Source organism: Dermacentor albipictus, chromosome 3 (genome assembly GCF_038994185.2).
Source record: "Dermacentor albipictus isolate Rhodes 1998 colony chromosome 3, USDA_Dalb.pri_finalv2, whole genome shotgun sequence".
Lineage (NCBI taxonomy): Eukaryota > Metazoa > Arthropoda > Arachnida > Ixodida > Ixodidae > Dermacentor > Dermacentor albipictus.
Genome location: NC_091823.1, coordinates 45,350,549 through 45,364,145, shown reverse-complemented (window position 1 = coordinate 45,364,145; position 13,597 = coordinate 45,350,549). Strand labels below are relative to the sequence as shown.

The 13,597-nt window shown below is 45.6% G+C and overlaps 1 protein-coding gene and 1 long non-coding RNA gene across 2 annotated transcripts in view; one reads left to right on the top strand and one right to left on the bottom strand.

The window, feature by feature from the left end:
* Positions 1–13,597, bottom strand: part of LOC139057366 (uncharacterized) — a 190,917-nt gene that overhangs the window by 12,709 nt on the left and 164,611 nt on the right. Inside the window, exon 2 of the long non-coding RNA XR_011512722.1 lies at positions 4,466–4,723. This is a non-coding gene — a long non-coding RNA (uncharacterized lncRNA). The remainder of the gene's footprint in view (positions 1–4,465; positions 4,724–13,597) is intronic.
* Positions 5,311–11,756, top strand: LOC135898089 (complement inhibitor CirpT4-like). The gene is made up of 3 exons (XM_065426832.2): positions 5,311–5,706; positions 7,287–7,398; positions 11,500–11,756. Exons 1-3 carry the CDS (start codon positions 5,607–5,609, stop codon positions 11,732–11,734), a joined length of 447 nt encoding a protein of 148 aa, XP_065282904.1. The 5' UTR covers positions 5,311–5,606; the 3' UTR covers positions 11,735–11,756.

The window sequence follows — 13,597 nt, the reverse complement described above, 5'->3', positions numbered from 1 at the left end:
GAGACAGCCGATGTCACCAGTATGTAGGCGTTTCGGGAAAATAAACACGGGACGGTAAATGCGGTGGATAAAACTAGTTGAATTAAGCCACCACATCTGGAGAGAAAATTATGCAGCTCGTATTGACCTTTGCTACCCGTGCGACCATTAGTTAAGGAAACGGAAGATTAACATTATCGTATTTGAAATTACTTAAAGGCTCTTATTGCTCCAAGATGCTTATAATGAAAAATAAAATTAAGATTAATTCAGGCTATAGTTAACTGACGTTCTCAGTGAAAGAAGGGATGTGTAGCATAGTTGCACTTTTTACATTGATAGCCGTTGTAGATTTACTTTAGGCTAAAGTGCAACAGCTATACCCGGCGTCTCCCAAGGGCGAGAAGAAGTGAAGGCGAGGAGAATCACGAGCTAGATAGTAGCCACCAGTGGCGTAGCCAGACATTTCTTTTTCGGGGGGAGGGGGGAAGGGGGAGGCACGTGCCCGGTGTGCCGACCCCTGGCTACGCCACTGGTGGCCGCGGTACCCACCTCTGCTAGAATTGACACTCCAAGTGAGCGCATTGCAAGACGCATATGCGACGAACTTGTGGGACTGCGTGCGACAGCACACCGGTAACTTCTCGAAAGGCCAACATTCTATAGCAGCAATCCTGTCGGAACTTGTAATGCTGATTGCATCGGTCAAATGGTGAGCACCTGTGCACCTTGCAAAAGATGTATTGTTGATTTCTCGCGTTATTCGAATCTTGGACCACACATATACCATATACGCTTCGAATGAGGAGATCCAAAATGGCGGCGAACGAAGTCTTCATCGGTCGTCGAATCCTATCTCAAGGGTTCAGTTCAGCCCATCAGCTACCTGTACCACCGTACATTCCAGAAAAATTCCTGACGCTCGTAGCCATTTTAGAATAGACGTACAACATTATTCGCGCCATGCGCACAATTTGATTAGGCAAGACTCTGGCTACAGAACCGCCGAAAACATTCCTGAAATTTCGAATACAGTAGGTGCGTCTTGCGCCGAGCGATAAATTAATAACTGTGACAGTGGGGGCAGGAGCAAATAGAGAGACAAGGCAGGGATGTTAACCAGAAATGCGTCTGGTTGGCTACCGTACTCGAGGGGACGGGAGAGAGGGAATAGAAAGATAAGATAGAGAGAAGGAGGGGATGGGGAAGAAAGCCGTGGTGAGCTTGCGCACGCACGCGGAGGGCCTGATAACAGTGACAATGAGCTGAAAAGAGGTCACGGCCAAAGAATATAGCACTGTAGGCATGAAAGTTGGTTTACTTCAGAAAGCATTGCTTGCCTCAAGCACGCTACTTATTCAAAGTTATAAAATTATAAATTATAAAAGTTAATTTGTAAATTTTATTTATGTATTAGATATTTGGAAACTATCACGCCTTCACTGCCGTCTTTTGTCGCTAGCAATGTGTTAACGAAGAAGTAAAGATATCCTGCACCACTCAGTCTTAAATTTTGACCTCGTCTCACTCGAAGACGGCGTCATGTATGCCAATAAAAAGGACATGCTGTCAACTCAGTACTACGGTCATTCAGCCATTTGTGAATGAAGCTGTAAGAAATTATCCTCGCTCTCGAGGAGAATCGTATAACGTGGCATTACACCAGACGTTTTTAATTGCTTGTAGAGCACAGAAGAGCTGGTCAATGTATTCGACGACTAAACTCAGGCGATCTTCGTCAACAGTGGTTAAGCTGCAGGACGTAGCGCCAATTAGTAATTAGAAAACGTGATTATTGGAAGCTAAGCGACGGCCAAGTGGTGAGGGCATACGCCTAGAACTCACGCTCCTTTTTATAGATAATGTTGAATCGCCAGAATGCAGCAAATGTATTTGGCTAGCTGGCAGCATTACCTAACCGAGCCACGCAGCCGATGAAAGCCACTTTGTCACGACAGGACAAGAATGGAAACCTTCGCGCCATGCAGGGAGCCTAGGCGCACGACTGCCTCTTTTCGGAATCTCGCGCGTACGTGGGCTCCCTAACAAAATAGCACATGTAGCGCCCTCTGGGAGTTTTGAAAAGAACACTGTCCCTTCCGTACACGGCGCGAAGCTTGAACAGAATGAATCACAGCCGTTAGCTCCATTTCACTAAAATAAATATAAAAAATATAGGTAAAAGTTACGATACTAATCTCAATTAGCCGTGAATGGCAAATACTTTATACCAGACGCTCGAACTTGATAAGAATCACTGAAATGAAATGACCCGCATGTTATTTCTGGTTCTATCTACACTAGCATAAAGAAATCTAAACCTCTCAATCTTTCCTTGCACAGCTTTATTTATTGTTGCATTCATGTTTGATTGTTATGAAAACTCATAGAAAAGATGTCTAACAACCACAAGCAAATAGATAAGGAAGCTGTACCTGCAGTAGTTTTTATGCGAAGCATATTACGAGGGCTCAACCCAGCTCCTCAGGCGCGGCGGTGACCATGAAATCACGTGACACCGTGACGTCACGACAGAGGAGAAGTGGCTTTGGCTCAACTCTTGCAAGACGGGCTGGGTGGGAATCGAACCAGGGTCTCCGGAGTGTGGGACGGAGACGCTACCACTGAGCCACGAGTACAACGCTTCAAAGCGGTACAAAAGCGCCTCTAGTGAATGCGGTGTTGCCTTAGAAACGCGCTGTTTCTAAGGCGTGCGTCTCTTGCTCAGGCGCACATTTCGTTGCCGCGCCGAACGCTGCTTTGCTCGACGCTCACCGCGTCCAATGCGGGGCGCGTAGTCGCTGCCCTGTAGCCCATTGTCTTACACCCCTTGGCGGGTCGACGGGAACGCTGTCGCGTTCCACTCTTGAAGGCGAAGAAGTAATGCATGAGTTGTTTCTTCGTCTAGCCGAACCAAATATAGCCAAGCAACAGCAGTTCACCAGGCTAAACAGTGGTTCAACAACTAAAATAAAGGCTAGTATGCTTCGCATCCTGGGCTTAACCTTACCTAAGCCACAGCCATTTTTATTGATTGATTGATTGATTGATTGATTGATTGATTGATTGATTGATTGATTGATTGATTGATTGATTGATTGATTGATTGATTGATTGATTGATTGATTGATTGATTGATTGATTGATTGATTGATTGATTGATTCTCTATTGATGCATGCACCTCTGTCCGTCGCGATGGAACGTCTCCTACAGTCACTGACGATGGAAAGGGGTGTGCGGTTTTGAACGGATTCGAGGAAAAGGATTAGGTCAGCGTCATCAGCTGAGCAGATACATGAGGCATATTCAAGTTTTTGTCGTACAAGTCATCGGTGTGCGAGCTTTGAGCTGTATGGACGGCGCGTCGCGAAGATGGTATTTTAGGTAGTCGGGCGAACCGTGTCGTAGGGATTTTGTCGACATCAGCGGACCATGAAATGTTTGGTGTCAAGTGAACACCTAAGAACTTGTAGAATGTTGTCTGAATAATTTGGTTTCACAAAAATAACAGTGAAATGCGGAAATCGATCGTTTGCGAGTGAATTTCATCAGTTTGCATTTTTCTGTGTACAACAACATCACTCATTATTATGCTGCCAGGTCAGCGCCTTTTATTTTATGACCGTTTTCTATGGAACACTGTCTTCAAAAACGTACATTTTGTGATGGCCTGTCTACATTTATAAGCCTCAATTTTTTTTTAAGTCTGTGAAACTATTCAATTTAGGATGATTGAAGAGCAATGACGGGAACGTAAATACATTTGCTATTGTTTCGCGGTCCGCCAAGATTCATGTTGTTCGTCTTGGAAGAAAAAGAATAGAAGATTAGAGCGTCTAAAACTACTTTCGGCATCAACTCATCGATACTCCATTGTCTTAAATTTCAACCGTATTCCGCCGTTCTCTACTTGTGAAGACTGGACAAATCCAGGAACCTACCAAAAAGAAACTTTGTTGTTTACCTAAAGTTCAAATTTTGTGGTTTAACGTCCCTAAACAGCACGGCATGTTGTGAGGAATGCCTGAGTGGAGAAGTCTACCCTCATCGCAATGCATTGGCTCTAAGAATGCAACCGGTGGCATCAGGCTCAGCAACACAGCGCCCAAGCCTCTAAGCTTAGGCGTCATGCCTTGTGTCGGGCTGTTCAAGGCTATTGTGTCTACCTCGACAGCAGGAATTTTCGAGTAGAATTGCTTCAATATAACGTCTACACACGTATGCCAATGTTTTAGAGCGCGGAAATGGTTTCTAATGTTGTCGCGTACGAACCTTTTACACTGTAGCCAGAACAGCAGCCAAAACATTTTATAAGGTAGGGCCAGGATTTAATTCAACATCACCTCGCAGTAACAGCCCATTCGCGCAAAACACTTACTGACCTTTACAGCACTGGAACGCTTGCATCGATACTTTTGGGAGCGACCGCGTAAGCAAAGAACAATTACTCCTTCTGGGACAGTAATACTTAACCGTGTAACTCACCTACAGCAGCAGGCCCCGTAAGCATATCATTTTGGATCCGGTGTTGGGCGTTCAGGAAACTTCGAGTGGCAGCTTATAACAGCCACTTCTCGCGCTGATTGCGCCAGTCGATGATTGCGGTTGCCGGTGGATGTGGTCTTCGGTGGCCAAGGTAAGCGACTGAGTTCGATTTGCGGGTGGTCCTGGTTATCGTGTTGCACCGCGTCGCAAGGGGGCGGTGACAGGCGGGGCTGCAGCTGCGATGAAGGGTAGGACAACCTAAAACAATGGGCACGGTAAGGGCTCTGTCTCGGTTCCAGTGTCATGCTGCCATCCGTTGTCAAGAAATAGCACACCGAGTTTCGTGCAGGCAATTTGTGTTCCCACCAAATGCACTCCTATGCCCGAAATCAACGCACAGCGCAAACGCCGTTGGAGTCGTAACCCGGTCCATTGTACGCAATCTTCACTGCCTACAAAGGCGATATGCCACGCCTGTCAACTCTCCATATATCAGTGCAAGCTAACGTTTTCACTGAGCAGAAAGGAAAGAGCCCCGTTTAAGTACTGAAAAAAAAAGTAGAATCAAAAGAAAATAAATTATATTGCCAATAAGATCATACACAAACAAACAAAGAACCGCATCTCAGAGCTCTAGTCAATACGATTTCTGTGCCTGCGTTTTTGGCCAGCTGTAGCTTCCTTGTAGGCGCTCGCACAATCGGTTCCTAATCAGTATTTGTTCGGCAACTGTTCCCCCCGCGTTACAGCGACACGTGCCAGGTCACAGACAGCTGTGTGCTGTTCTACACGTCGACCAAAGCTAGCTAAGCACAACGCACCAAACAAGCACGTCATGTGTTCAGAATAAGCCTGTCGAGCCGGTCCCAAACACAGAGCGGGGCGCCCAGGTGTCGTACAAGTCAAGTGGGCTGCTCGTCACAAGATAACAATCGTATAACCAGTTGGTTAAGCCGAGCCGAGCAAACGCGCGTCGCGCTACCCGTGGCATCCTTTCTTTCTCTGTTAACTTGATCAGACGCACGCGCAGAGTGGGAGACACCGAAGAAACATTCATTCGAGATCTTCTCTTGCGAGAGCCTTTTCAGCACAGATAGGAAGGGGCCAGCGTTTGGGAGTTCGCGACCCATGAAAGTGCGCCATGAAGCTCGCAAGCTTCTGGATGGTATCGGCAACGGCGCTCATCGTCTTCGCTGAAGCCCACTCGGCTGAGATACTGTACAGAATGGACTTCGCCAATGGTACGGTGTGCATTCTGATTGTTAGCGGCAAGGTAAAAGGTAAAAAAATTAAATTATGGGGTTTTACGTGCCAAAACCACTTTCTGATTATAAGGCACGCCGTAGTGGAGGACTCCGGAAATTTTCACTACCTGGGGTTCTTTAACGTGCACCTAAATCTAAGTACACGGGTGTTTTCGCATTTCGCCCCCATCGAAATGCGGCCGCCGTGGCCGGGATTCGATCCTGCGACCTCGTGCTCAGCAGCCCAACACCATAGCCACTGAGCAACCACGGCGGGTAAGGTAAAAGGTAGAGTACAAAGCTGCGGACTATAAAATGTTGTAGATCACACAAATAGTACATGTTGATGAATCGTTTAAGTGTCACAGCGTCATCGTGTTGTATATTTACATATAAACTCATGCTGCAACGAAGCATGTGAAAAGCAGTGAGCATGTATGTGAGATGGTAGTTCCACTTCTATTCGCTACTTTAGTCACAATCCTCTTAGTCATAGTCACTCTGTTCTTTTTTCTATTTCGACCTGTTGTGCTTGAGAAAAAAAAATGCGATGTAAATAATACGTTCTCTCAGCAGTGCCCTTCTTTTACAGATACCGTACCGTAATTTTGCTTGAATAGCAGAACAACTAACTTATACCAGCGATAATCTATGATTGCGTTTACTATCTTAAGCGAGACGAGAAATTTATATGTTTTGTTCCAGGTTAGTCGCAACTATTGAGCTGTGAAGAGAAACACATCGAAGAACCCTCTTACGTTTGGTTACTACGAACATAGGACTTCCCTCTTATTTTGCTTTTATTTTTAATTGACGTTTCCGTCACACTCTCTCCCTGTAAGGAGTCATGAGTTTAGTAAAGCTGAGCAGAGAGGGTTCATAGGTTATTCATTGTTATAAATCACTAGTATTCCTTCCGGAGTAAATTATTTCTGTCTCTAAGACTTGGCAAAAATTCCCAAATGTATTTCAAGTTTTATTAGCGACAGATAGCCAAAGAGAGCAACTAAAACGCTTTGATTCCTTCCACAAGTTTTACTGCGCCGTAAAACCTGGGCCCGTGTTCGCCAATACAGTTTGTTAGGTTCAGCTAAAACCGTGTGTCAGAGAAACTATCAGCCAATGATGATTGTGGGCACCCTGCTAGCAAAAGCTGACGGCCAGTCGCAACGGGCTTTTACCAACAAATATATTTGTGAATTCAGCCCCTGAACTCCACGTATATATAATGAAAGTATTAGGTATAAAAAAGATTGAGACTTTTACGGGCGTGATTACTTAAGATGCGCATGTTCTTCAGTAATATGCGTGACATTACTTACGATCGCCCAATAAAATCAACCACACAAACTAAGAAAACCAAGGCTAATGACTTCGCGAAGCAGCCACACTGCAATGCGCCCTTTTACATGATCTCCCAACCCTCAGTCACATATGTACGATCGAACGAATGTTTACACGAGCAGTAGTCAAGTTTTGGTCTTCGCTTGGGTGCCACGGCAATTTTTGCAAAGGTCGTATCGAATCATCAATATCTTATGGGGCTTTTTTTGTTGTTGTTCACTGTTTTGTTGCAGGAAGCTGCATTACGAACCTCGGGACGATCCCAGACGGACACTCGTTCTATGACGATGTCGCGTGCGTGCGCTACATCTGTGCTGCCAGCGCTAGGTCGATCAAGTTCATCGAGTGAGTCCAAATGAATGCTTTCAAACATCACGACTACTAAACGAATTTCAAACCAGATCTATGTTACCTCAAATGCAGGGGGTGTGCGAACATTCCAAACCCCGAATACGAATCGAATAACATTTTCTGTTCGAATCGTTTTCGATCAGCGAATTCACTTCTGGGCTTTATTGAGCATTCATTTCTTTAAAGTATTTCAGTGGTAACACTTATTGGAGTCCCAAAGAAGAGAGAATGATGGAAGTGAAAACTGTTTCAAATGATGCTGTGGCACCAGAGCTGTGAAGGGTTGCCAGAATTCCTGAGCGGACGCACGAGGCAGATAACTATTGCTCAATCATTTCGAGTCATTGTCATTCATTATGGACACGTCATTTTCCGTGGCCTATATGCCAAATTGTCTCGATTCAGGCAAAGCAATTTACCATTTAGACATTAGCAGCATGTTGCCAACCCTGTAAAGTAATTGGTTGCGCTGTAGTATAACACTTCTCTCCTCGAACGAACTCAGCACTCCAGGTGAATTTGGTGACACGGCTGCTGCCGTTTTCGTTACTGTCATTGTCTGTATGCCCCAGATAAATGAAAAACTTGTTTATCATTTACAAGCTACTCGGTTCACCAAACGTCCATTTGCGAAGGCATTAACTGTTCCAAACAAGCCATGCAAATAACGTCATAAGGTCTTTTGTTCTTTGTGTTTTGTTCTGTTTTTCTAAGGAGGACTCCACGCTTGATATTTTACTGTCTGGAAGTAAAATATGCGTATGTAACTCTATATTCGATGGTCATTTTTCTCGAATATTCGAATTCGATTAGAAAATTCTACTATTCAAACACCCCTACCAGAGCTGCGGATTGTAGCCCTCCATTCCATTCCCACTCCATTCCGGAGAGTGCAGATCCCCGCAATTTCCCTCTTTTTAACTCCCCGCAATCTTGAGAGCTGGCCCATTCCCACTCCGTAAGCGACTGAGCTGGTCCATTCTATTCCTCCAATCCGAGTAACTGAAACGTTTTATCTATAATTGTTCACTGCGCTTACGTGCAACAAAAAAATCATTTTGTAGGTTTTACCAACCTGGCAAATGATGTTATGCTCCAATTTTTCGAATAAGAGAAAAATTTCGTCAGAGCCCATCTCCATATTACTGTCGACGGTAACGTGTTAGCATTGAATTAATATAGCGCCACAACGTATTATATACCACCACTGAAACAAGGTATGTATGAGGCGTGTAGTGTATCGGCACTCCTCTTTTGCGCTTGTTGGTGATGATGATTTATTGGCATCGCCTTTGAGAATGGACAGTGACAAATAGTCACCTAGCCTGCTTGAGCTGGTCAGGTATGTATACATTCTTTTCATTCTAACATTTTCATACACATTTCCATATTCTTTTTTCTCTGCCTCAATACATTCTGTCTTCCGCATACCGCTACCTATGTCTGTAACGGATCCGGTCGTATCAATCTTCTCGCTACATTTTTTTTCACCAATACCCTAAGCCTCTCCTGCTTATCTCGACTGCTGGCCAGTTTATGCTTCCGCCCACTTTAATTTAGAAGGTGTACGTTACCTACGGGTCTCACTGGGCACATCCCTTCGCATTCCATTAGGATGTGCTCAGCGGTCTGCGGATTTTCGCTGCAGCATACAGCATGCGGAGCGAGGCCGAATTAATCAACACCTCGAAGCAAGAGACGCCGAAAAATGGCAAATCAGTTTTGCGGAAGCCCTTAAGGGGGAAAAAAGGTTCATGAAAGTGAAATAAACCATCCACCCGAGTTGTGGCACGACTCTACCAAAGGTACCCCTACAGGTTTCACACTTAAGAGGCTACCGATCACTCAAGACAAAGCTTCGATGATTAGTAGCTCCTTTGCATAACTTAACAAGCCCATAATTTCGAATGAGTGTGGATGGGGATGGCAGCCACGTTTTTAGCGCCAACGCGACCAATTCGAAAGAGACAGAAAGGAAAGGCGGGTGAGTTAACCAGAGAACCTTTTTTTTATGATTGTTACCCTGCGCGTAGATGGGCAAAAATCATATAGAATTAATGAGAGGAAGAGAAAGAAGAAAACAAGTAATTGCTTTTATAGGTTTATAACTGACAAAATAAGATGGAACGCCCTAGGTTTCCCCTTCATCTCCTCGCTCATTGCCGAGGTTCCTTACTGCGGCAGCCTTTCTGCCGTGGCGCAGAATACGACAGTTGTTGACCAGCAGCCTGCACGTAAGTTCATGTACTACTTGATGCCTGCCGTTGAAAGTATGTGTCATCCACCACTCGTGGCTTTGAGTGACGCTACATGTTGTACAAATGCATAAATAGTCAAGAAACCATGGATGACGGTACCATCACCGATGTAGCCAATTTCGCAGTGCACCACACGCACACTGCAGTATATATGGATATGTGGAACCGACCTCCACTATCGGCAAGTAATCTTTTCGCTCGCTTCAACTTTTCTTTTCGTTGTCCCTTGTACATTTACGTTCAAGCAATAGTTAAATTTCGCTACACTTTCTTTCGCTTCATTATCTCTTTTCTTCACCTGGTGGCAAATAAATATAGATAGAGCCCCTCGGTTCATTTATTCTCGTTTTAGAGGATCGCGAAAAGCGCATTAATGATTGCGCGACCTTGCGATGCAATGATTATTAGCGTCTATAATGCAGAAAAGTCAGCGCCAATCAAGATGTAATGATTGCTAGACAAAAGACTATCGCTTAAACAGCCTGTGAATAGCGACCATTCAAATAAGCTTCTGACTGCCTTTTGTAATAGTAGAGTGAACTAAGTGTGTCTAACCATAACTTTTGTCTTGGACTTTTTTCTTTCCGAAGGTCCGTTCTGTGAAATATTCGTAAAAGGAATCGTGAAGGCAAGAGGCTGCAAATTTTTGTTCGCCGTGTTGAAAGAAGTGGCATGACACGTGCGTGTCCATTATTTCTATTATTCCCATAGTTTGATGAGTCGTTTCCTTAAGTTGTTTTAAGGCAGCTCTTCACAGTATGAAGTCTGCATTACATCACAGAACTTAAGAACAGATGATATCCGACATCAGGGAAGTACATCACCATGCTCTGGAAACAGGGCACCCCATTATCTTTCACTGGATTCCTGCTCACTGTGGCATCGTCGGCAACAACCTAGCTGATAAGGCTGCCCGGTCTGCCCACGAAGACACCAAGACGCATCCAATACCATTGACGAGGTCGGACGCTGCCAGGGAACTTCGCTTGCTTGCACGCAAAAAGTCGCAAGATTTCCTGGGTTGAAGTGCGTTCTATTACCAATTGCATAAACTGGACCGCATGCTACGGCTACAACTGCCATCTAGCCTTTCCCGCAGCGAAACAACCTTGCTCTGCCGCTTGTGGCTGGGAGTGGCGTTCATGAACGCCTGTTCCTATCGTATGGAAATGGCCGAGAGCCCAGTGTGCGACTCCTGTAGGTGCGAGGAAACCATCGTGCACCCATTGTGTGCCTGCCCTCGCTACGACGTACAACGGCTCTCTCTGCGGACGACTTTAAAGTGACTGGACTCAAGACCGTTCTCCGAGTTAAAGATACACGGACCGTGGCCACACCCGTCACTGGCACGAAAAGCGATTCGTGCACTAGTACACTACTTTAAGTGCACCGGCTTAAGAGACCGTTTATAGTGTCCCTGTGCGTGCCCCCACACGCACTCGGTGCTTACTATTTCCTTCTCTTCCTCTTTATATCCCCCTTCCCCCTCCTCCAGTGCAGGGTAGCAAACCGGGTGCTCGTCTGGTTGACCTGCCTGCCTTTCCTCTCCTTGCTATCTCTCTCTCCTTAAGTTGTAATGCTTCGGCACGATTTCTTTCGTGGAAGCGAGGGTTGCCTAAAAGCAAATGGGAAGCGGGGGTCAGATTTCTCCAGACGCTGATAAAATGACATATATTTGATGCAGGCAACCATGATCGTTCATCGTTCATTGTTCATTGTTCATACACATTCAAAGGCGACAGTTTACACGCAGCATGGCGTTCCAATCACCTAAATTTGTTAACGCCTTTCTTTCACCACTTACCGCATTTGTGAATTTAAAGAAATTTTATCGCAGGTGTCCCAAGTTTGTAGTCGACTTGACCGATGGTGTCTGCCGCATCGCTTCCGGAAAGCTCGGACGATATCCCGAGTGCTGCGACTACCCGGAATGCGACCACAACGGGCACTCATCCGACCACCTAACGCCTCCTAGCGTGAAAGGATCTCATAATCGTGGCGGGAAGTCTGTGATCAAAAAGCACGTGACGCAGCCACATAGAATAGTCAAAAAGCAAAAACCTGGAAAGTGATGTCTCGTGGCCTGTTTTCTTTGCTCTGCTTATTCATTTATTTCTCTTAAGGGGGGGGGGGGGGGGGGGTCGTCAAACATACCGAGTGGGCGGTTATCGTGTCGTTGTACTTCATTTGCTAAGAAAGTCGTTTCCGATGCCATCAGCCTAATGCTTCTTCGTCTTCGGATGGAATATTACAATGCTGCGAAATCTCTCAAGCGCGAAGCATCCTTTTCTAAGGTGTCTACGTGAACTTCAGATCTCCTTAAACCACGCAGCTTCCTCTTTGTGTACAGTTTTGTGTGTACAGTTTTTGTGTGTACAGTTATTGTCTACAGTTATTGTGTACAGTATTTTTTTACTTCAGAAACAAACGGTACAACCTGGGTCGAAGCCGAAGGTGGTACAGTTTCTCGCAGCAGCTTCGTAGCGTTCTGCTACGAGGGAATGACTGAGGAATGAGAGCCGACCCCGGAGGCGTGGGTGCAGTTTAACACAACGTCCCAAAGCGTTAGCTGCCATGAGGTGAGAAGGGGACAAACTGACACGCTTCCGCTCGTGACGCAAGAAAGAATGTCATCAATTTTAGTGGCCGAATGGAAGCTAGAGCGCACACAAGTGCTCCAGCTAGTGCTATGTTGGACGTGACGTATACGTGCCATTCATGTCAGAGAAGCGTAATCCAGTCGAGCCCTTTTATAACGGAGTGCTTGGGGCGTCCGGAATCCTTCGTCATACAGGTCACTATATTGGAAAGGTCGCGCAGCGCACAGCTCACACAAGAACAGGGACAGAATTATGCCTTCGTTATACAGGTCATTCCTTTCTAGAGACGTTTCTTGTAGAGATGCGCGACTGTGGTTGGCGTCGGTATGAGAGAATCATGCGTACGGTTTGAACATCGCGCTGCTATGCCTGCGGAATCGGCGGTTTGATCCAGCCATCTATGCGAAGGAACGAGGCGTGTTGCAGACAGCTAAATTAAATTAAACTAAATTATGGGGTTTTACGTGTCAGAACCACGATCTGATTATGAGGCACGCTGTAGCGGGGGACTACGGAAATTTCAACCACCTGGGGTTCTATTAACGTGCACCGAAATCTACGTACACGGCTGTTTTCGACTTCGTGCTCAGCAGCCCAACGCCATAGCCACTGTACTAGTATCAAGAGAATATGACGGCTATAGGAACCGTGTAGTAGATGCACAAGCATACGTGTTATCGCTCATAACCACCGCAGTAACTCTGGCAATTTTCGCAATCTTCTGACAAATGCTTCGTCACTGTATGCTTAACAAGAACATTAGAACAGTCTTCGTGAACCACTTCGGTAGCAGCGAAAGCCTCTTAGCTCAATGTCTCCTTCGCAAAGCCCTTAAAGAGCACAAACGCGATGTTGAAAGTCATATTTGGCATGAACGCCCTTTTGAGAGCCGAAAAATAAACAACACACAACGTCGAGGCCAACCCTCATTTGCCAGAAAAATCGCATTACGTGGTGGCACCGTGTAAATGTGATGTTGTGATACTGCAGTGACCCAGGTTGACGTCAAAAAAAAGTTTGTTGAAGAGCGGCAGATGCCCATTGTTCCCTGGGGCACACATCAAGTGGCACGTGCACGCCCAGCGGCCCCATGGATACATACCCAGGGGAATGTATTTTATACATTTTTGATACATCGTCGGAGAATGTCCTTGTGTGCTCTTCCCCTGTTTACATGATTACGTTCGCGATGATGTTACCACGCATGGCAAAATAACAAGGGGAACATAAATTCTGGTGCTACACTTCTTAAGCTTACCACGGTGAGCTATGTTGGCGGCGTGCATTCGCATCGCAATGTGCACTAATTTTCTACTATATGTATTATTTGGTGCC